Source organism: Alligator mississippiensis, chromosome 9, assembly GCF_030867095.1.
Source record: "Alligator mississippiensis isolate rAllMis1 chromosome 9, rAllMis1, whole genome shotgun sequence".
In the NCBI taxonomy this organism is placed as follows: Eukaryota; Metazoa; Chordata; order Crocodylia; family Alligatoridae; genus Alligator; species Alligator mississippiensis.
The window spans coordinates 78,496,661-78,520,746 of record NC_081832.1 but is presented as its reverse complement, the minus strand read 5'-3'; the positions used below and the strand labels follow the sequence as shown (position 1 = coordinate 78,520,746).

Genomic DNA, 24,086 nt, shown 5'->3' with positions numbered 1-24,086 from the left:
GTTAAATGCAAGCAATTGCATTTTCCTGCCTCCCAAGGGTGTTAGGAAGACAAACTTGTGAGGGACGTAGGGATAAGAGGGACCGCTTTGGTACTGTAATTTGTGGCTGGACCGTCCTCGGTGGAGCCTTTAGTATAGAGGCAAAGGCAGCGGCGGTGCCCTGACTATACAATGGGACTAACCTGTGCTGTCAATCCTGTCTCTGTCAGCATTATTCCCTTCGCTTTGGGGAACGAGGGGGGTGTGGAATAATTAAATTTAATTTAAACTGTAGTTAGAATCCTGCTATACTTTGCATATTATTAATTAGATAAATTCAGTAGTCACTCAGGGGGGCCTGTCATGTTACTACTTATTTGTTTACTGAGTCTCCCTCAGTCACCAGCATTGGCTAATTAATTAGTTTGGGTGACATTGCTTGCTTTCTCTCATTATTTATTTTTCATTTTCTTGCTATCTGTTACCCCATGTGATTGAATTAAGTCCGTTACTCAGACCAAAAAAAAATAATTTAATAGCTGTAGGTATGGTGTGTTGTCAAGTTCATGAAATCTGGGAAAGAAGCTCGTGTGACATTTAATTTGCACCTGGGGTTGGGCTAGTCTGGATGTAAGCCGAAAGGAGCACTGCATCTTTAAACAGGCTTGGATGAGGTTTCCTTAACTATTGAGCCTGACTCTGTGATCTCCCCTGCTGTGAGCCATAAGTTGCTTGTAGGCTTGTTCTAGGAGAGTAATAAGTATTGTTGTTTAGCAATTGTGTTGTTGAAATTCAGCTCCACTCTGCCTGACAGTATTTATCTAAAATACTTTCCCTGGTGCTTGTTCAAGTTCCAGTAAACCGTGTCTTATTGTGCGACCTTTTCATTTTCCAGTGAAAAGGGATCAGCTCGTCAGATAAAAGCTACAAGCCGGAGTACAGGAAAAATGCGTGCTCAGAAAATCCGAGCATGATTGAAAACAAGATGTGTTAAATCAATGCGGTTTATCGCCTGCCTATTCCTGGCAATTGCTGTTCTAAGCTCATTCTGGGCACACACTAGATGATAAAAGTATAGTGTCACAGTGCTCACTGGGGTGTGAGGGCAGGGAAACATGTTTATCAGACAGGCTGGTATGATTTTTTTTTTTTTACCCTCGATAACAGTTACTGTCAAAACTCTTTGGGAAGAAAGCTGAACAATTATAGAAGTGACTAATGTCGCTGCTGGTAAAACCAGAGACTGCGGCGAGCTCCAGAGTGAGATTTCCCCTTTAGCATTAGAAAGAAAAAGTAAAAGTGCGTTAGTTTTAATCACTTGAATGCTGCACCCTCCACTTTACAGTCAAAGTGATTCTTCTGCTCTCTGCGAAGCCACTAACCTTGTAATTGTGTCACATACACAAATCAAAGGTAAAGTTTCAAAACTCAAAATGAATGGAAGCTGGGAAGCTTCGGTTTTCTCAGGGGGTTTCATCTGAGTTATGAAGTTAGAGTAAAGATCTACGGGAAGCCTCTGAGAAGGTTGCGCTCGTCCCAGCTCATGGCACCGCTTGGGGGTGATGCCCTTGGCACCAGTCCTCACCTCGCACCTGATGTGCGGACGTGTTCGGAGGATCGCCGGTGCATGTCTCCTCTCCGCATGAGGAGACTTGCTCTTGCCTTGCCATCAGCTGGGCTGTTGAAGTTCAAAGGACAGCAGAACTTGGTTTAAGATCCTGTAGGCTAAGGGGTTACACTGGTCATTAACTTTCAAGCAGGACAAGGCGTTTTATTTATGCATCCCTTGGTCCTCAATATTTCTTTTACCAAATGGCAAGTGCGAATATGAGAACCGAGTTTGGATAAGCTTTCACATCATAAATTAAGCGTGGGTATGTAGTGTAAGTGCAGAGGCTTGTACTTGCGTAGGCAAAATTCTTCTCCTGTTACATCAGAGTAAATCAGGAATGACTCCACTGCCTGCAGCGCGGGGACTTCTGACTTACACTCCTGTAACGAGGGCACAAGGAGCACTCTCATGCCCAGCAAAGAGAGGGATGCTCGGATTGGCAATGCAGGAAATGTTAAAAATAAAACGTTTCCACAAAGCAACACATCAGAAGATTGAAAATGTAATTGGAGGGTGTGAAAAGGGAGCATTTCCCGGGAATAAGTTACATTCTGCACCCCTGTGGCTGTCTCGGTATTTCAGACCAGACTAAACAGTACACGCTGGGTCTCCATGTTGGACAAAGATGCCCAAACATAGACTTTAGAGCCCAACCTTAGGTGCCAGTCTCTAAAATTCATGGCCTTTGTGTACAACTTGTGCGTATAAAGGGGAGTGCTGTTGAGACCTGCCACTTCCAGTGAAGTTGCATGGTGTCCTTGGATGAGTTTGCTGAATATTTGTGTAGGAAATATTTGATTGAAAACACTGCTTCTTCCCTTCTGGTTACAACTGCAACCTTTATATCACTTATTCTAGCATCCTCCTGACTGGAGTCAATCACTATGTTTTGTTAACTCACATCTGAACCCATGCAGCCAAGCTGTTCCAACCCTGTTTTTGTTAAAAGATCCAGAAACCATATGATAAAGGATTGTTTTAAGAACTACTCTCACTCCTCGAGGCAAGAGGACGGGGCAGGGAAAGACAACAGTAGCAGATCAGAAACTAGTAAACCATAAATATTTTCCACTAAATCATATTGAACTGGATCAAGAATGAATAAGCAGGGTTAATGTTTTGCAAAATGCATCGTTGCAGCACTGGTACTCAAGCCAAGTGGTGGCCAGCACAGATATCTGAGCCCAAACCGAAGGAGCTTGTAAGTTTGATAATTTGGGGCCAGTTCCTGTGTTCGTGGTGCGCTCCCTTCCAACCCACGACACCCTCTGAAGTCTGTGCGAGTTGAAAGTCAAATACAGCCCTTATTTACTGCAGAAAAAATTGGCATCATGCAAAAAATACCCCACGGTATATTGTGCATATAATAACATTTTGCATCGCAGTGGTGCTCTCTCAAAAGCTGGTCCTTCGCACTTTTAGTTCAAGTAAAGAGAAGTCACTAGGGAAACGCAGGGACTCAGGTGCTAAATTTGTCATTTGACTTGGCTCAGAATGTTACTTATTACTTGGCAAACATATTGGATGCTTGTTTGGATGTTAAATGGCAATAAAATATAAATATTGCATTTCTTAGCATCTCAGTTTCTTTCTGTTTCCAGTAAAATAAAATAAATGACATCATGTCACCGTGCCATTAAGAAAAGGAAATTAAACACACAAGAATATGATAAATTAAGAGAAACCCAAAGCCATAAAAGCAGGGAAACTCTGAGTTAGCGCTGGAACGACCCGTGTAACACCAACCGCCTGGCCAGCCATTGCCCCCCTCCCACTTCCATTTTCCGTAAAAACTCAAGGGCAAGCTAATAGGAAGGAAACTTTACAAACAGGCAGTTGCATTCACAACGATGACCAACGTAGCTTGAATGTTTGTGCACTTTCACGTAACAAACTTGGATTAGCCGTGCAAACTCTTTGCTTGGAGATTTGCGATATAGGCGTCTTCCGCTTGGTAAGTGAAGTGGGTTGTTTCCCTTTTCTGTGTGGAACGGGCCCGCCGTGTCCACAGCGCATGAAAGAGGTTGGCTGGGATTTGCTCACAATGGGCATGTCTACACATGCATTAATGCGCTTTACTTAATGCACATTAAATCTAGTACCTCAGGGAGCCTATACACGAGCATGGAGGCTGCTCCGACGTGCTGGAATTCTATTAAACATCGTTAAATAAGCTTCAGTTCAAGCGCCCCTGCTGCCATTTTTAAGTATGGGGATGCTGATGTACGAGATGTGGCAGTGCTTTAATTAAAGCACCAACCCCCACATCCCTGGAGCACGTGTAAAAGTGCCCTCCGTTGTGAGCTCCTAGGAAGATGCACTTAGCCTGTCTTAATGCGCATTAACTAAAGAGCACCATTTTAAAATGATGCTTAATGCACTTAGCTTATTTTAATACACACTAACTAAAAAAGCACAGTTTTTTTAGTGACATTTTAATGCACATTAGTATAAGCTACTGCACATTAAAGTGCACATGTAAATACACCCACTATGTCATATCATCTTTAACGTCTGTGTGGTGCATAAGGTTGTGAACCCTCTCTGGGAACCTTCTGTGGGCTGTAAAGAACCAGCGGTATCCTAGGAGGCAGAGAAGGGACTATGAGAAAAACCTGAAAGCTGTGGGATTTTAGGCGGAAGTGCCAATCAAGTAGAAAGTACCGTTGAGAGAGGCAATGCTTATTGTTTGTATTCAGGTTTTAAATGTACCACGTGACTACAGTGTGTGTGTGTGTGTGTGTGTGCGCATGCATGCACCTGATCTTGGTTTCTATGCCCACGTTGTCGATTTTTTTCACCTCTGTCAAATAATGTTCTCGGCTGATGCCCTGACCCTGCTTTGAGACACCCCTGGGTAGCAGCCGTTTGGTAGCGTAGGATCAGGGCCAGAAGCTATATTATACCTGTTTGCCCTGAAGAGCCAGAGCCAAAGAAAATGGACTTTGCAAAGGACAAAAAGGTCGAGGGGTAAAAGATCTTCCTTCCTCCCTTCAGTCCCTACCATGCAATGGCTGCAGTCGCTGCTGCACCTTCTTGTTGCAACGCCATCTATCCTTTCCCTCGGCAACGTTTGGGGGGACGTCGGCGATTGGACCCACCGTCATTTTCTCACCTCTCGCTTAGATTTCCCCTGCCCCTCTACCCTTCCTAGTGCCCTAGAAAGAAGCGTTTTGGAGCAGCGATTCCCATCTGCAGCCATGTCCGTCCTCTCGCAACCTTGTCCAGCACAATTAAATCCACCCTGGTGTGATCCAGGCCCTCCACCCTTGCGGAGCAGAGACAGGATTTTCCCCATTTCAGGTATCGTGCAGCTCGTGATGGATATGCTTTGCTTTTTCGGTTTCCCTGTGGTCCTCCCCCTTTCACGCAGCTTTGCTGCCGGCGATGTGCTCCAGAGCAGAGTGCCCCCCGTTCGTGTGTCCAGTTGCTGGTTTCTCATCGGTTTTAGGTCAAACAGAATTAAAAAAAAAACTGCAGTGAGAAACAAAAAGAGTCAATGAAACCCTGAATGCATGGGAAACGAATTAACTGGCTGTGTTTTGCGTTCTGAAATATTTCCATAATGCTTCTCTGTAGCGGGTGTTTATTTTTCTTTGAATAATAATGTTAAAATGTGTCTAATTCAATTACTCTCTGCATCAGCTGAATGAGTTTTCCTCGGTGAAGAGTTCTCCTAGACTACCCCAAGCTATGAATTCCATCTGATATTTGAACAGGTTCTTTTAATTGCTGATATTAAGTGTCGATCATTCTGCCATACATTGGCAGCATGGCCAGAGAAACAGATTCCCCTCTCAGATACATCAGACAGTCATTCAATTAACGACCAAAGCTTTATTGACACAGTAGGAATTCATTATGTGCAATATTAAAAAAAAAAACCAAAAAAAACCCACCAACCGAAAAACCCAGCTCTCCACTGACTGGTTGAAAAAAGAGGGAGCGAGAAAGAGAGAGACTTTTCAAGGCAGTAGATTACCTATGCATAATTATTGTAATGATTAATTCAGTAATTGAAATGATGGGGCTGGTGGGAGCATTTTTTCTCAAGGATGTAAGCAGCATTTTGTTGAAAAATAAGTTGTTCTTTGAAAACGTGAATTCAGAATATAGACGTTATGCATTTTTTGATTAAAAGCCTTAGATTTTATGAGTTATGGCTTCAGATTTGCTGTATAAAGAGCATTGTGGCTTATTCTGTTAGTCTAATTCGAAAGAAAGTTCTTCCTCAAGGGTTTAAGAAGTAATTCATAAAATGGGAAGAATAATAAATATTGTGCCTTAACTCGCACATTGGTATAGATAGACAGATTTTGTACACCTGGGTGTAATTTTAGTTAATTCACACAAGAGACAGGATGAAAGTTTATTGTTTGGAAGGGAGAAAAATGGCTTAAATCTCGTATTTGGAAAAAATGATTATATTAGCTTAAATGAAAATGCTACTCTATTAACAGCTTCAAGAAGCATTACATTTGGAGAAGTATTTTAATAAAAAAGTTACCTGAAGTTTACTGCAACTTAAAATATGTAAGTGGAGGAAAAGTACTTACTTTGATTTATGTGTCTTTTGGAGGTGTAATTATTGGCTTTTTACTCACCTATGTAAAACAATGTACTTTTGTAAATGGATTTCTGGCCACTTTACTCCACTTTTTTTTTCTTCCTTTTTTTTTTTTTTTTTTTACATAAAAAGTAAGCACTGTCAATCAAAGAATTTTAAGGTTTATTTCCTCTTTAGAAATGATTGATAGCCTTTTAGATTTACAAGTTGACAAGTTAAAGGGTTCTATTGGTATAATTATGTACTAAATTCACAGTCTTTCAATTTAAATGTCCTTTTAAAACCACAAGATTATCATACCTGTATTTTGAAAAGTAGGCCAGTCAGTTTGGGTTGGTATACAAATTGCTTCCATTAGCCTTGGGACCTATTTGAATTTAATACAGTTTTTTAAAGTTGGTAGTACTTCCAATAGTACTTTTAAAATTTAGGGTAGTGGCAATGCATTTTAAATACAATACGTGTTAACTTGTTTTTAATGGATGGATGGGTGTCAAGAACCCGAATGCTGGCTCTGTTGTGCAGTCTGAAAACAGTTGTTGTTGTGGGGGGAAAACCGCTTTGCAGTAGGGCTTGGCAAGCGGGGGACTTAGGATGTTCCCCTTAAAGATAGAGGCAAGACTTCCTTTAGGCCTGGATCTGATTTCCTACATTCACCGCTGAACGGGATGTCATTCCTCTGGGTTTTTTGCTGCTGTAAATGAGATTGTAGGATAATCGGAAAGTCATGGAAGGGGCCTCACGAGGGCATCTACTCCAGCCCCCTGCACCCTCGTCCCAGCCAAGTATCTGCCCAACCTGCCCATGAGAAATTGCAGAGACGGGGAGTCCACAGCTTCTCTGAGACTTTTCAGTGGGAGCAGGTTTGGTCCTTACATGTGTGCTTGAGGAGAAGCGTCTCAGCTGAACTCTGGTTTCCAGAGACAAAAGTTTAAATGTTGGCCCCAAAAGTAAGTGAAATGAGTTCACTGGCCTAAATCTGCAGAACAGCACGGGAGTGCTGTAGCCAAATCGATGGATAGATAAGGCAATTTCAGGTCGTTTTCAATTGGGTCGGAGATAACGAGATTCAAATTGTTGTAGACTGAAACAGGGGGGCAGTCGGGTCGGTACCTGCTGCTAAGGCCCCCATCCTAAGACGTGCTTGAACACCCTCTCTCATCACTGAAACCCGTGGGAGTGGGGAGGGCATGGGACCTCCTAGAAGATACTCAGCTCCTCGTAGGGGTAGATTAAAGAGTTGCAATTCTTTTGTATGGGTCATCTGAAAAAAATAAACTTTACAGGCAATAGTCTGTGGTTTTCAAATGTGTTTAAAGGTGTGGGAAGATGCAAGCAAATGACTGCTGCATCTCAAGGAGATGTCAAAACTGGTCTCCATTTATGATATCCCAGTATCCCATGATTACTTTCCCAAAGGATGCAAAGGGAAAAGGAGCAAAACCAAGAGTAAATTACAGAGGGAAAGTGTTTGATGGAAAAGCTTGAGCTAAAATCTTTCACACAATTACAAAATAACACTGAATTAGAATTGTAGGACATCTGATTGCCTCAACACCCAGATATTCATTTTTAATAAAGGCAAACAATACGTTGTCAGAAGATTGAAAGTTTTTAACAGCGATGTATTGTATACTCCATAAAGGGCATTATAAGGAAATTGCAAGATAATGGTATTAGTGGTATAAAAATAGGTTCATTGTGCCTGCGTTTTTTTACAAAGTGATGGGCATGTGTGGACAATGTGAGGCTACAATGGAAAAAGAAAACAAGCAAATAATGTAACCAGAGGGCCAGAAGTGTCTTTACCCATTCCTCATTATGAGATTACAAGTAAACCAATATGGGGTTGGGCTGGTCTCAGTGGGGGCAGATGGCAGGACAAGGAGCAGTGGGCTCAAGCTGCAGCAAGGCAAGTTGAGGCTGGATATTAGGAAAAACTTTCTCACTAGGAGGGTGGTGAAGCACTGGAAGGGGGTTACCTAGAGAGGTGGTGGCATCTCCATCCGTGGAGGTTTTTAAGACCCAGGTAGACAAAGCCTTAGCTGGGATGATGTAGTTGGGGCTGGTCCTGCTTGGAGCAGGGGTTGGACTAGATGCGACTCCTGAGCTCCCTTCAACCCTCATTTTCTGTTATTCTAATATACTTAGATATTCCTGCATATCAGTCCAGCAACACCAAGTGGATGCTATGCCTGTACCAGAATATGTTGGGGGCTGCTCTGGTATTTTAGGTCCCATCTTCTGAGAATATCTTCCATTAAAAGACCTCTGGTCTGATATTTGAACATTGATGCAAGAGTTATTTCAGGGATAGACTCAGTGGATTCCTATTACAACAAGGAAAAAACAAATCCTGATTCTGCTTGTAGTCTGTCCAACTGTAGCTAATGCATGTGTTTCACCACTGACAGTCAGCGTTTGTCCCATCACCTTGCTCTGACTGTAGTTGCATTGACATCAATGGGAGACTCATGGAGACAGGAGCTATTCAAGGCGATGGTGCCAGAAAATGGGCTCTGGGTTGCACAAACAAGCACCCGCTGTAGAGATGCAGGTGCCAAAAATATAATGAATTAAGAGCAATCGAACACTTTACTTCCTAGATTAGCTTAATGACTGGGTTGAGCTGGGAAAGAGTGAAATAAAATGTGGTTTGGCTAAAATTGGATCGGTGGTACTGCTTTGTGGTGTGTAGGTGTGGGTTTAGTGCGATCCATAACCTACCGCGTAAAAGGAACGACTGGCAGAACGTGGCCAGATTTACCGGTTTTAAGGAGAGATCCTATTTTTAACAGTCTCACCTAGTTTGAATATTTCTGTACTCGACAATATTTCTGCCACAAGAGTGAGCCGATAGGTCGCTGCGTGATGTGCACGGTACTTCTCGATGTGAAGAGGCCTGGGAGAATTTGACCCTCTTCAAATGAATTAGATGGCAATCTAGTCCAAAGTACACCATTGTAGTGAAAGGATCCTGCAAGCTACGTTCGCAATTTGGTGGTAAACAGAGCGATGGAAAGTAGTGAATTTTGCATTTCATTAGCTGAACTGAAATATCTAAGTGAAACATATACATAAAAAAAAGAAAAGAAAAAAGTTTGGGCCTCCCTGAAAATGAAAACTTTCAGATTTTCCCATCCAAATGAAAAGGGGAAAAAAAATCCCATATAGTTAAACATTTTGTTTTGCGTTGGAGTTTTTAAAAAAAAATCAAATTAAAGTAAACCAGAGAATACTGATTCAAACAAAAATGAATAAGTAAGAAGACCACCCCACCCCCCGCAACAAACCCCCGAAACATTTTGGTTGAAAATGTCAGCTAAATATTTGGGAAGATTCTCCCATTTTTTATCAGATGAATGAGTTGGACAGAGTTGAAATGTTTGACCTGAACACATATCTTTTTAGGGGAAAAAAAGAGCATATAAACATTTTTATGCACATTTTGGCAGGAAAACATCAAGAAGCATTGCTGCAGCTGTTTAGCGAGGCCTGAGAACGTCTGCCTCTGGCTCCGGTTCAGCACAGTGCTGAAGTCGGTGACTCTCAGCCCGGCGTCAGAGCACCCCAGGGTGCCTCGGGATCCGTTCAAGGGTGCTGCGGGACAGCGTTTGCACTGTGAGGTGTACAAGCTTGATTTGCAAGATAAAACCAGAGATTTTGAATAGAAATCCAGTGTTAAAACCACTCTGACCTGTTGTGGTCTTTCTGAATCCTTTGCAGCAGAAGGATACCTCTACTGTCTCTCTGTAGTAAAAAAATGAAGAGTTGACTTTTTCTGGGGGGTGCCTTGAGTCTAACAAGGGGTCCCTTATGTCCTAAAAAGTTGAGAACCAGTAGTTTAAACACATGTGCAGCTTTAAGTGTGAATTTAGGTCTCTCTGTCATCCTCATTAGGCAGCAGCATAAGTGTTTGCTAAGAGAGATGGACTTAAGAAAATGCTTAGTTGTGCAGAATCTGGGCCTTTCCCCCTGTTATGAAGTCTACATTGCCCCAACAATTAAAATCTCTCCTTTCCACCCTTTCTCCACTTCCCTTTCCTTTTATCTTGAAAATAACTGGGATAAAAAAAGAAAAAAAAAGACAACATGTAAAAAACTTTTAAAAAGGCACCCTTGTAGTTATTTTTCCCATTATTGGTGATATGGCGTTTGAAGTCCGTGGGGATTTTGCAAGAGACTTCATTGTAGCGCATAGAGAACTGAGCCCTGGCCATTGACAAAAAGTACATCGCTTTATCCCTAGTTCGCCACAAAAACATACGTGATCGCTGCATGCCAGTGGCATCAAATACATAGTCTGGCAATGAGTGCCTTGCTGCTGCTTTGTCCTCTTGTCTCCAGTCTAAAATGACTTTTCTTATAACATGAAGACAGAAAAACATGAAACACGGGGTGCAAAGCATTTATCAAGTGGATTTCATTCAGACACGGTAATTGCCTGTTGTTTGGGAGCTGGTTACAATGCTCCAAAAGTTTGCCACCTTGTCTCATGGACTTGAGCTGGAAGGTTTTACTTCCGTTTTAAACCAAAGTCTCACATCTACCGTCAGACAGTGTTTGAACCCAGATTTCAGAGTTACGGCTGATCTCAAGCTGAAAAGGAGCGAAGCGTGATCACGTCCTGGCCGTGCAGTGCATTGACGGTTGTCGCGCGGCACAGCTGCGCTCCACCTTGCTTTGCCTTTCCCGTCTCCTGACGTTGTCTGTTGTCGTTTCAGCTCTGAACGAACCCACCATTGACTACGGCTTCCAGAGGTTACAGAAGGTTATTCCACGACACCCCGGTGATCCCGAGCGCTTGCCAAAGGTCAGCACATTTCCTATTTCTTTATTTCTTCATTAAAGTGTAACAAAGCTGGCCGCTTTTGATGGGTTTTGTTTGAAAAGAAGCACTTTTGCTTTGTACCAAAAGCCGCAAAGTCAAGTTCATTAATGTAATGTCCTGGTCTAATACCTGACATGGATGGAGCTGACCTAGCGTCTGTCTACACGTACATTTATGCCAGCTTAAATTTTCTGCACAGTAAGTTACTACACACTAAGGGGGAATAGGATGGCATCTACATGTGCAGGCATTAAAGCGCATTAATGCTATGTTTGGACTGACTTGGGATTTAAGTTAGTCCCAAGTCAATCCACACACAGTGTTACTCCACAGTAGTGCATCTACACGTGCGTTACTGCACAGTAAGTAATTGGGCATAAATTTGATGCCTGATGCATGATACCTGCATCGTGCGTGATGCATCATGCATGATTTGATGCATGATGCAGGTATCAAATTTATGCTCATGTCCGCATAAGTCACTATATTTGCTGCACAGTGTAGGTGTGCATGTGTAGACGCGTGCCTGTACTGTGCAATAATTTCGGTTACTGCGCAGTAAATGTGCACCTGTAGAGATGCAACAAACCCGCCTTCTCTGGAGCTCTGATCCCACATGGCCTGCACCGTGCCTGTGCCCACGTGGCACGTGCTGTTTGCGGGTTGCTGCAGAAGAGCTTTACCCCAGCAAGGCGACTTTTCCTTGGCGACTCCAGAAGGCAGATGGTTTGCAGATGCTTCCATAGGCAGACATGGCCTTTCTTTTCCGGTTTCACGGTAAGGCTTTGCAAAGTTTGATTCTGAGAGCTCTGCCCTGGATGAAATCTGGGGAGCCCCAGACACTGCGGGCATGTGCCGACTGCTGTTTAGCCATAGCATTTAAACGGGTACTACGGACTGTAACTGGAGGGTTGATGAATGAATGGCTCGTTCTCAACCCAGCCTCCATCTAAGTCACTGGGAGGACTCCAGTCCTGAAGGAGGAAGCCGGAGGAGTGGGGCCCCCCGGCCCACCTTGCACTCCAGCACCCTGGGTAGATAACCTGACCTTTCTTCCTCAGTTTCCTGAGCAATGAAGAGAGGACACTCAGGGTCTGCTGTGAACATTGATTAGATAGCGCCTATGAAATGCTTTGAAGCTGAAAAGAGTTAATAAGCCTCATCATTTCATTATGTTCTGTTTATTGACACGGAAATGAGATTAGATAGGTGATTTTAAAGGCCTTGTTAGTGCTCTGTTGTCTTTGACTGGCGAGGCTGCAGGTGCTGGTGCTGAGATTGGCATGCTGCCCTTCCTTCCTTCCTGCCTCCAGAGAAATTAGAAGAAAAGGCGCTGTCTAGGCTTCGGTTTCTCTTTGGCTCTGCTTCCTCTGCAGAAACTCTTGGTCCCTTCTGTGCTTGTGAGACAGGCCCGCGGCATGCTGTTGTAGCAAAGGTTGTAGTTCGTCCCCGAGACAAGCAGCATCCTTCTTTCTGCACAAATCTCCCGTGTCTGCAGCCAAGGATGTGCCCGCTGAGAGAAGCGGAAAACAATAGCGCAGTGCCTAAGAGGCTCTCGGGATTTGCGAGGCTCAAGGAAGCAGGAACCACAAGGTTTGCTTGCACCCAAATAGCAGAGCACCTCGCTTCCTACTTTCCAGTACGAGAGAGGATGTAAAATGGGGCTGCGTTTTTTTATCACGGGTTAGTCAATTTGATGTTGCAATGGATCGTCCTTTTCTGCGGGAAGCGGGGCTCACGCTCACGGCGAGGCTATCCCGGGGGTCCAGCTTGGTGGTGTGATGTGGCCGTGCCGTTTTGAGATCAGGTGCAGGTTCCTCTAGCAGTGTAGCATCCGCTACCAGAGCTGGAGCCCAAACATTTTGGGGACGTTGCATTGTTTTAATTTCAAACGTTGGATTCCCCTGGGGAAGAAGAACCCAACCGACTTGGCAAGAGGTTCATAGCTTCATATGAATCTATGAAACTATGAACCTCTTGACAAGCCAGTCTTCTCTTGCAGCTCTGCATCTACCTCCTTGGATTCTCCTCTCTTTTTATTATGGTCTTTCTCTGCATGACCTCAAGGGATCAAACTATGATACCTAGCAGCAGAGCCTTTGCAAGGCTCAATCATGAGGAATACTGCAGAGGATATTTTAATTTCTGGCTCGTGAAAAGCAATCAAACGTGGAGCAAAGTCCACTCACTGAAAAGTAGCTTGAATCGGGGCTTTTCCATCAGACACTCGCCCAAGAGACCAGAGGTCTGCTTGAAGGGGATGAACGTGTCTGGACTGACAGGCTCAGTCCTCGCCGTGCCGCGTAGGTATCTGGTAGCAGGTTGCACGGGTATCTGGTTTGCACAGGTATCTGGTGGCCGTGGTGCTGCTTTGCACGGGATCTGAACGAAATCTGCAGCCGTCAGGTGCGTTTCACTTCATTAGAGCTGCAAACGATTCCCCTGGATTCGGGTTTAAGTAATCCCAGGTGTAAATTCATCGGTTATGCCATGTGCAGTATTTCTTAACACTCCCTCCCTCTCATCCGTCGCCTTCCAAGGTGTTAAAGGAGCTGGCATTTTTTCCTCTGTGTAATGAGAGAACGTCGTGTTTAGCAGGTAGCCCGTGGGGCTGAGAGTCAGGATTCCTGGGTTCGGTCCTCGGCTTTGCCACGGTCACGCCGAGCAAGCCACTGAACGGCACGGCGTCTCTGGGTCGCTAGCTTTTTGGCCTGAAGAACGAGGATGACAACATTGCACAAAGGCTGTCGGTTTAGAGAGTGGTGTTTATAAAAATACGTTTAGAGGGAAAGGTGTTAAGGAAAGATGAGCCAAGTATTGTACAGATAACCCAGCGTGTGTCTCCTACCCTATGTTTTAATTTCCTCCTCAGGGCAGTTTTTTTCCTAATAAGCATTTAAAGTCTCCGAGTGCAGGGAAACGATGTTTGTGACGTCTTCGGTGCGATCCCAACCTGTGTAAATACGATAGCAAAGAGTATTGTGACCAGGTTGCTATTTCGAGAGTGGCTGGAGCCGCTGTTCTTGTCCCAAGCCAGAAGAAGGCAGGGAGAAGATAAACTCCTCTTTGTTTTTTGGCACTTACATGTGTCAGAGCTTGAAGGTTGGGCCTCAAGTTCACGACTCATTGCTATTCTGCGCGCAGAGGCTGGAGGCACCAGGGGCTGGCACACGTCAGCATCTGCACTCGAGGCGTTGGTGCTGCAATTCCCAACACCGTTTGCTGGCTCCAGAGGCATAATGAAGGACGCCGTGATTTTGGGGGCCGGGTGAATGCTGCTCTGTGCTCTTCCCCTAGTCGTTAAACCAGGACGGGCTTTGGCAGGGGTCCGCCGCAGGCAATTCTCAACAGCAACTCACAGGAGAGACGTGGGCCAGATGGCTTTGGTCCTTAAGGTGGATGGAGGCCCAGGGAAAATGCAAAGGAGGAGCAGCAGAATGGAGGATGCTGCTCAGAGCTTCAGATATTGCTTTTCCCCAATTTTCACTGTAACCTCCCAGTTTACTAGCACTTTCTGTCTCTTTAAAGATGCGTAATCTTGCTTTTCCATTGATAAAAACCTCTCCACCATTGCTGCTGGAGATTTCAAGCCCTTGTTCCCTTAAGTCGTACTCTGGAAAAAAGCATCTCTTGCAAAATGGAAGCAGCTACAGCCGTGGGAGGGAGGAAGTTTAGTCCCTCCACTGGAAAAGCAGGCTGCTGCCTTGGGTTGCCTGGTCCAAGGTATCTATCTCAGGCTCAAAACAGAAGCAAGAGCAAGTAACTCAAATGTTAACCTCAGTCTCAGGTTAGTGGTTTGTGTGGTAGCCTATAGGGAGGGCAAGGGGTTGAATTCAACCCACGAAAGTGAGTTAAAACTCAAATCCCCTTGCTTTCCTGCTGCGGAGCGAGATGCAGGTGGTTTGGGGTCTTCCTTGTGTTTCTCTTCTTTCAACATAGTCTGATGCACAGACCCACGTCCAAGTTTAATCCTGCCGTGTCGCTGACAGACTACCCAGTAAATGGAAGGCTTGGAAGAATATGGGTTGTATTGGAAATCCGCATACCGGTTTACATCCATTGATAACAATTAGGGCACTTAGGAGGGCTGCAGTAAATATTTTCAATGCTGTTAAGAACTGCATCCAAATGCTTTAAGCAGCTTTGATCGTTTCGCCGTCTTCCTTTATAAAGTGCGTGTGTAGGGGGGAAGTTGCCCGGGAATGTGTGCAGCGTCCGAGACGCGAGGAGCTCGGAAGCAGTGGCACGCCGATCGCTGAAGGGCAGAGTCATATACAAATTGCTGGCAAGAAGCCCTTTCTTTTCTGAAGGTCAGCAGCGTACGTACACATTTCAGTGAGTTTTCTTTGTAAGTGGGTCAGCATTTACTCAGCAAATGATTAGAGCAGATGGTGTAATTTAGAGCCTACGACCAAACTTTAATACATCAGGGCGACAAGGATCTATGCGCCGTTCCTGCGCTCTGCTTGCCTGCGGGCAGACATCTCGACCAAGGCTGGACTTTCCAGACTAAGTGTGCACCTTGCACACGAGCAACTTGAACCACTTGTTTGAGCAACCCGTAAGACCGATCCCTGCAAGCTCAGATGCTCCCGTCTTTTCTTTCTAATACCGTTAAAAACAAAAGCCAGCAATGCAATGCTGGAGGCAGGAGGACACTTGCCAGGTGAACACGTTTCTTTCAAGCAGCGGTGCTTTTAAAGAAAATAAGCCACAGTTTGAGGAAAGTAACAAAGGCTGCATTTGTGTATTTTGCTCCGTGGAGCTGAAAATATCTAGTAAATTGATCCTGTGGGAGTAATAAATACACATTACTTTATCTTGTACTTCATGTCCTATACCCCTGAGCCTTGATAGAACAACACCACTTAATAGACTTAAAAAAAGAGTAATTACAGTCATTGGTTGTGTGATTTTTCAGCCCTTCCAGCCCTGCCTGACCTTCTAATTTAGCTCACCGTGTCTAACTAATGCATTTATATTCATCTTTTATGAAGCATGTGTAGTACAAAATTGACTTTGCAGCCTTTAGCAAGCTGTCTTACCAGGTTTAGAGTCTGGTTAGTACTGTATGGCACATGCATATGGATAAATCCAACACGCAGGAGGTTCTGATCAAGTATTATTTGCTATCCTTTTGGAAATATAGTAAAAAAAGTATTTATTCTCTTCCATGCCTCCCCCCGCCCCCCCTGGAAGCTTTTATTCATTCCAGCATTATTTACAGTTAAACATGCAGGCAAAAAAAGATGCAAGTGTTTTTAAAATGATTACCACTAATGTTTCTACTTGTCAAAGTGCTTAAATTTTCCTGCACTTTGTCTAAAAACTTAGCACTGTTACCTCTTAAGAATTACAAATTTATAAGATCTCTCCAAGCTGATTTACAAACACTGCTGACAGTTTATGATGAATGATGTTGCAGAATGTGCAATATGTTTCTTTGTTATTTCTATACGTGTATATATTAAGGAGCAGATTAAGAAAAGAGAGAGCCCCGTCTGAAAGAAGCCCTTGAGTGAGAGAGCACACGCACACGTCTCTCTCCTGTGTTTCCTCCTAAGTTCCTACTCGCTTCACTCATCCAGTCGAGCACAATTGTTCTCTGTGCATTTTCTCCCACCATATGGTATCCTCATTACCATACACTAAGGGTCCATATGGGGAACTTGTGAAGTGAACTGTATTCATTTTAACTGCCAGATGAGCAGCCTTTTGCTTTGCAAGCTTAGCTTAAGTCATCTGCTGTCTTTATGTTGTTATGGCAACACAGTACCAATAAAAAATTCTAATCTACTGTAAGTGTCTTGGATCACCGTATTTTAAATGCTCGCCGTAACTGTCCTCTAAGTGCGGATGCCGGCTCTTTCAGTATGACAAAGGGTTATTGTCGACTCCAGCAGGTGGCAGTAAAGAAATTATTTCGGGGGGTTTTTTTTCTTTTCTGGAAAAGTCAGATGATCCCCAAACGGCACGTTACAGACCGCCTGGTGGGTCAGCCCTCCTCGGGACAGGATCGTGCCTACGGCTCTGAAAAATCAGATCCTGCGTTCCTAACCGAGGGTGGCGGCAAGCGGGTCCCTGAGGTTTGGAGGGGGGAGAAAGAGAAATTCAGACGAAAGCATCACTTGGTTGGAATTCGGGAGCCTCCAGAACCAGGCAGCTGTTTTTTTGCTACATTCCTGAATTACTCATTCAAACACCAGGCTAATTAAGAGCACCTTAAAGTAATGGAAGTAGGCAGCAACATCCTTAAATATAAATCATTTTCACCTCCGCAGGCCACATGATATGTTGCATCGCTGTCTCCCTGTCTGTATTGAAAGTGAATGTTTGTAGTCTCAGTTCATCAGTTCACATTAGCCTCATGCTGAATATTTAAACACAGAACAATTTGAACACACCATGAAGGGAGACAGTGACTGCACTTTCACTTGGAACAGCAAGGGCTCATCTAATAATAATTTAGTAAATCAGCCATTTAGTGGCTCAGTTGTACACTGCCTTGTGCCAAATAATATTCAGTTCAACTGTATGCTGGTAAAATTGAAATTCAGACTCAAGTCACGCGGCACTCTTTTGCTCAATGGAGGGATGAAATGGAAAATCGCCCTCCCAATAGAGCATTTGTGTTTAGTGATTTATCATAAATATAGCTGAGCGACAATATGAGCAGGACTCGGTTGTATGCAGTACAGCATATTCCAATTATGCTTCTATTGCTTTAGTTCCTTATGCACAGATTATTCGTTAATTCAGCACTTGCACTTAAGTCTTCAGCTCATTACCTGTACGGAGGAGGGGCAGCAGCACGGTCGTGCGGGATGGGAGGGATAAGCAGGGTCTTTATGTCACTGCACACTAGGGCCACGTCAACAGGCTCAATTCACCACTGCCGTAGCAGTGTCCTGAACCACAATGCATGGCTTCCCGTGGGCCGTGTCCTAAACCAGAAGCTGCTGTCACTGCAGCCAGGCGCAGCCTCGCTGGCCCCGGCGCTCAGCAGTCCTAGCACTGCAGATTTGCACTGCGGCGGTGGCACTGTTGCATTGTTGGGCAAAGGAGAAGTGCAGCTTTTGCACCCTCCTTTCACAGGATGTGGTACATATGGTGATCATCCCCACAGAAGTCCAACAGGACTTCTTTCATTCCTCCATGCTGAGTGCAAAGCATGTAATTGCCCTTTTGCAGCCCATTCCCCTGCCCACCCTCAACATGCACCAAGGCCAGATCTACCTACCCGAGTCATTCCTACCTGGTCTTTCCTACCTGAGTAAACCAGCACCTGGAAGATGAGTACAGGGAGTAGGAAATGACAGAGTTCTCTGGGTAATGATGTGAGTGACATTATAATTGTCTAGCACTCATTAATTGAGGCATTGCCTGTGTATTCTTAAACTTGCATACAAATTGGCCTTGCTACATTGCTTTGAGGGCAGTGGGGACATCCAGAAACAAAGGCTAAGTGCAGATAGTCAAAAAGCCAGAGGTTAAATCAATTCAATCTTTGCAGGTTAGTCTAAGCTGCGTAGATTGAACCGATAAGCGAGTGAACAGACATTCACTTTTGATTGCGGAAATGCAATCAAACGCCTGCCGTGGCTCAGGCCAGATGCCGGGGGCGCTAGAGCACTCCTCCATGCTAGGCTGGAGCAGACAGCTTGGGCCAAGGCTAGCCTGCCCACCCTGAGGGAAAGCGGGGCACTGCAGGGCAGGAGCAAAGCATCCTGGGACGCTGGGGGACTGTGAAGGAACTTGAATCTGGAGGGGATCTGGGACAGAAGTTCAACAAACCATTTTAACCTAAATCAGTTCAGTCTGATACTGCATCTATCCAGGTTTCTCTTAAACTGGTCTTGGCCTTTTTGAAAGCGGTTTATGTGCACTGAACGTCTGTTGTGTTACAGATTGGAACTGGTTTCTGATCGCTTATACCAGCTTGTGTGTAATTTCTGTCCCTAGTCAAAAAGAGCTTCTCTACAGTGGGAGAGCTCATCCTCTCTGAGGAGTGAGTGTTTTGAGAAGCACCTGACATGCCTTCAGGGCTAAAGATATAGTGCGACTGAACGGGAGGACATGTTAGTTCTGATTGCCTGGGGGTAAGGAGCTGAGTTCCCCGTCTCACTCTTCGACAGACTCTTTACACTGCTTTGAGCGACCCTATCATCTTGTGTGTCTTAGTCTCCCCATTTGGGGCAAGTGTTTTTCTCACTACTTGTTTATTTTAGCCCTTTAAGCTGCTATCGTGGCCTGTTCCAGGTCCTAGACCCTACCGGTATGCTTTATAAAAGCCCCTTTTCCCATACTCTACAAAGTTTTGCCCATCTGGCACAAATAAGGGCCTTTCTTCACCTTCCTCAGTCAACCTTCTTGTTCAGGAAAAAAGCCTAGCGAGGCCGAGAGAATGTGGGTGCTAGATCCAGGGCATCTCTCATGGAGGTATAGGTGGGCGGAGCATTGTGGCGGGAAGGCATGGGGAAGGTGTGCTGCGCAACGAGGGAGTTCGCCTCCAGCTTCCATTTCTAATCTAGTTCCAGGTCATAAACAGTGGTCGGCTTTCTGATGTAAAATATGAGCGCTGTATATTTTGTGCAACACGCTCCACCTGAGCAGCAAAGCGCGCGCCCGGCTTACCATCATGATGCCATTTAGCAGAGTGCGCTAGAAGCAATAGGATGCCGTTGTCATAACTCTTCTAAGACATACAGGGCTTCACAATCTATACTTATCTGCTGACACTTGAAAAGTCAAACATTTTGGTAAAATGAATCAAGCAGTAATGTTTCTTTTATGAGATCTCCTCACAGAAAGGGAAGGGTTGGCACCATTTGGAGATCAAGCTTAGTGATCCATCATAGTAAAGTCAGCTGTCCCAGGCAGCTTCTCAGAGGTCACTCGATCGAACCGCTGGCTCTTACAACTATATTATTGCTTATGGAACAGTAATTGAGGCACCATGGCTAAAAATTACCTGGTCTAATAGGCAGTGAACAATTTGCGCTCAATACAATTATAAGCCAAATCATTCATTTCATAACACTTGGACTAATTTATTTGTTGACCTTTTAATATCCATAGCTCTTCAGTAGTATTAACTGCAACTCAGACAAAATCTCCTGTTCATTTTACTTTCATTGATTTTTTTTTTTTCCATTGAGGCAATAACAGTTGTTTGAGTACAACCTTTTCTTTCTGTTGTAAAAGTCAATCATGTAACTTATGTTGATATAACTCATCGGGACTGAAACATCTTCCAAGTAAAACAGAGAACAATCATATCCAACCTGTGTAAGTCAGGATATGCATTTTGGCTTTGTTTTAAGCCACTTTTTCAGGATAGATCTGTGTTTGCAGATGATGCATTAAGACACTGAACAATGGGGAAATAGGACCAGAACACAGAATCATTATATAAAGCAATGCTCATCCATGTGGCATATCATAGTATTGAAAATGTTGGAATTTCAGAAGCTCTTTCTTTCATTTTTTGGTAAAGCTGAATATCTGCTTATTGAGAATAATATCTTTGTTGGGTTGTTATGATATAGTCTTATGTAGCCCAAAGGCCCTTCACTTACTGTACAGACTAGGGCTGCTCAAATGGTCCAAATTCTGAGTTTTCAACCAATACAGGCACCCCCACTTAGCGCTCTTAATTGGTTCCTGAAAAACAGAGCGTTAAGCAAAATGAGTGTTGAACGAAACCAAAAGTATTTGCCAACCCAAGATGGTGAGCTCAATTGCTTTTAATGGCCCAAGATAGCGACCGCGAGTGTTGTATAATGAAACTTGCTGCGCGCTAAGTAAAATCAGGTATCGATCTTAAATGAGCGTTATAGTGAAATAGCGCTAAGTGAAACAGTGTTAAGCGGGGGTTGCCTGTTTTTTTTATGTATTTATTTATTTATTGTAGAATTGATTTTTTGGTTGGGAAAAATCTTGAATTTTTTTGGACAAATTTTCATGGAGATTTTGAGAGCTTTCAGCACCATAGCTGTGTGATAGTTTTTGATGATCAAAAAAAGGTTGGAGGAATATTTATTTTGAAAAAAAAATGTTTTTTTGAAACATTCACATGAAATGTGTTACCTTGCTTTTTTCCTTCCTTCCTCTTTTTTTTTTTTTTTTTTTGATTGAGCCTAATGAAGACTTTAAACCAGGAATCATTTCATTCACCAGTCGAAAGGGAGCCGTGTCTGCTTTTCCCGATTTCAGTAGAAATTCACTGTCATAAGGGCCCTGTTTGCTTTGGGTTGCTACAGCTACATTTTTAAGGCCACAGGGTGAAAAAAAATCTTTTGTTTCTATAATCAAGAAAGTTGAAAAAAGTCTTTTAATGCTACAAGCTGGGAGGCACTTCAGTGAAGTACTTCTGCTTGAGCTAAAGCCTCTCTCTGCAATAAAATACTATTAAGTCCTTTGAACACATAGTTATAAAATATAATTGTTACACATTTGGCATTTTATGCTTCCCTAGAAATTACCACTTGGTATCTACACCTAATCTATGCTCTGTCTTTTCATTTCAATTGGGTCTGAAGTGGTCCTTCGTTGTAATGAGAATGCCCCTTTCAAGAGACTCTTTTTTAATTATACCGATGATAAAATGTAAGTGAATGTACTCATTGGTAGGGGTTATGACTGAGCAGTGTTTTAACTGTAATACTAAAACCTACCAACATTATTCCAGTCTCTATTTCAACATTTTTATGCACTCATTCTGGGTAGAACATAGTAGAATATTATTGTAGGTCAGAATCTCAATGCTTTTTATTTTTCAGTTTCCATATTGCTATTGAAGCTGAACTGTATTCTGAGTCTAACTAGTAGCTCTCCTTATAGGAGACGTACAACCCAGAAACTTTCATTGTCAGAAAACAGATGACAGTTTCTCTCATCTTAGCTCTTCCCTCTTGGGTTTTGGGGTTTTGTTGTTGTTGTTGTTTGTCTGTTGGGATTTCTAAATGAACAGCATGGGTATATATATGAGTTCTTATATTTTTCACGAAAATAGCTGATAATTCACTTATAGACATCTATATTTATACCTATCATCTATAGATATCTATCTCTATATAGAGAGATAAATATATATCTATATAGAGATCTATCTATGTGCACGTGTCTTTACATTTAGAACAAATACTCATGGAAATAAGTGCACCCATTCAAGCAAAATGCAGAAAATGATGCACAGCAAGAATATAATTAACACTCTGTGTCCCATGTATCGGTGCTGATGGATATTAGCTAAGGTTCTGGCCTAATCTAATTATAATTGGATTCTTTTACAGATTTAAATATAGGCAAGTGGAATATGTCACCCAATAAACTCCTGATATGTCCTAATGTGCTAACTTTTTAAAAGGGGCCGAAATGTGGCTCGCAAATGCAAAGTGGGAGAAAGTAAATGTCCTCCCCACCCCCCCCTGCGATTTCGTAGTGCATTCTGCCACTTGCACCTCCAACATTAACATCCTTTTCTGAAATGTCCCCAAAATCTATATTAGATAATCCCTACTAATAGATAGAAGAATTGATTCTCCTGAGTAAGCCTTCTGAAAGAGCTAGCTCAGTGATGTCTATCAAACGTCTCAGAATACAATGTCTAGGCATTGACAGTGCAGTTCCTATCGAATTCTTACTATATTCACTTCAGTCCAGGCCCTCCAAATCATTCAAAACATTCTTATTTTTCCCATAAAGGAACATTGACATCTTTCCAAAAATCCAGGGGCACGGAGCGAGTGCAGTAAGAATAAGAGGAACAGTGCTGCTTTTCTGCAACTTTCATCTGCAGCTGTTTTCAAGGCATAGGAATGTTAATGCCGTTGAGAGTAGCTGAGTAAGAGCTATCGGGAAATCTTACATATGCCAAAAGGAAAAACAAAACTAAAAAAACTCATTAGACTTGAAGACTAACATCCGCTTCAAACTATCACAGGTGCCAACACAAATAGTTTGGGGTAAATTTTCCAAACAATGTGCATGAGTTTCATTACCTGCTTTTGCTTGGCTTTGAAATAGTACATCTGTAGGCATCACCCAGGCACGGGACTTTGATTTGAAAATGCGTTGTGGGGAAACAAATCTACAAAGGAGCTGTGGCACCCCTTTGATTTAATAGTTTAAATAGAGACACTGCTATCAATGACATACTCAGCTGCATTTGTGCAAATCAGGAAAAAAACCCAACCTGTTTCTTGACTGTAAATGAGACAAGAATTGGGTGCAGTATAATCTTGTGGCAGTATGGCACTCTGGTGCAGGAAGGTGGCTGGGTTTTTTGGAGCCCCTAGGTTGAAAGCTGATAAGTAAAATTGAAGGAAGAATACATGAGTCTGATCTACCTTGTGTTGTAGCGCTTTTGGAGGTTGTAAGAGACTGGGGATTGAACTTCTCCTTCGCTGGAGGTTTTTAGGGATAGGCTGGATCGTCGTCTGTCTCGGGTGGTTTAGGAAGAGCGCATTCTGCATCTGTGCAGAGACTTGGACCAGATAAGTCCTGAAGTCCCTTCCAAAGCCATGACTCTATGACTCACTTGGGTGACATAGAGGCTGTCTTGGGAAATCAAACACGGCATGGAAGATTGGGTTGCATAATTAAAGAGGTAGCTGCTGATAGACTGTTCTCTGCCCTTTGGAGATCAGTGCTAGAGCTTTCTCGGCAGTGTGAAAACTCGCTCCTTTTCTTGATCTTGATGGTGTTTCGGACAGCTGGAGACGCCAGAGAATTTCTCTGCTTGCAAAGAAGATAGATACCTACCCCCTTTGGGAGTCTTGACTGTCAGCTCAAGTGCTCTAGGATCTGGATGGATGAGAGTTTGATGGATCAAAAGATTCCAGTCCTATGATCTCGGTAGATGAGAGATTGGGTTTATGGATTAAAATTGGACATTGCTGAAGGGCTTAAACATGAAGTTAAATATAGCTTTTGATGTCCAGTCATCTCTGTTTGCAATAAAGAATAAGGTAGAAGAGTATATGACAGGACAGGCTATGATGTCACGCCGGTGGAAATTGTTCTGCTGACTTCAGTAGGCGCAGGAGTGGATTGCCATCTGAGTAATCTCCTACTACGTGTTCCTCTCCATCCAC

General features: G+C 43.4%; 1 protein-coding gene across 8 annotated transcripts in view; it reads left to right on the top strand.

Moving 5' to 3' along the window:
- The window catches only part of EBF1 (EBF transcription factor 1), a 296,884-nt gene that overhangs the window by 250,745 nt on the left and 22,053 nt on the right, over positions 1-24,086 (top strand). For all 8 annotated transcript variants that reach the window (XM_059712948.1, XM_014610157.3, XM_019475980.2 and 5 more), the window contains exon 11: positions 10,883-10,971. In XM_059712948.1, coding sequence (XP_059568931.1) covers positions 10,883-10,971 — 89 coding nt within the window. The remainder of the gene's footprint in view (positions 1-10,882; positions 10,972-24,086) is intronic.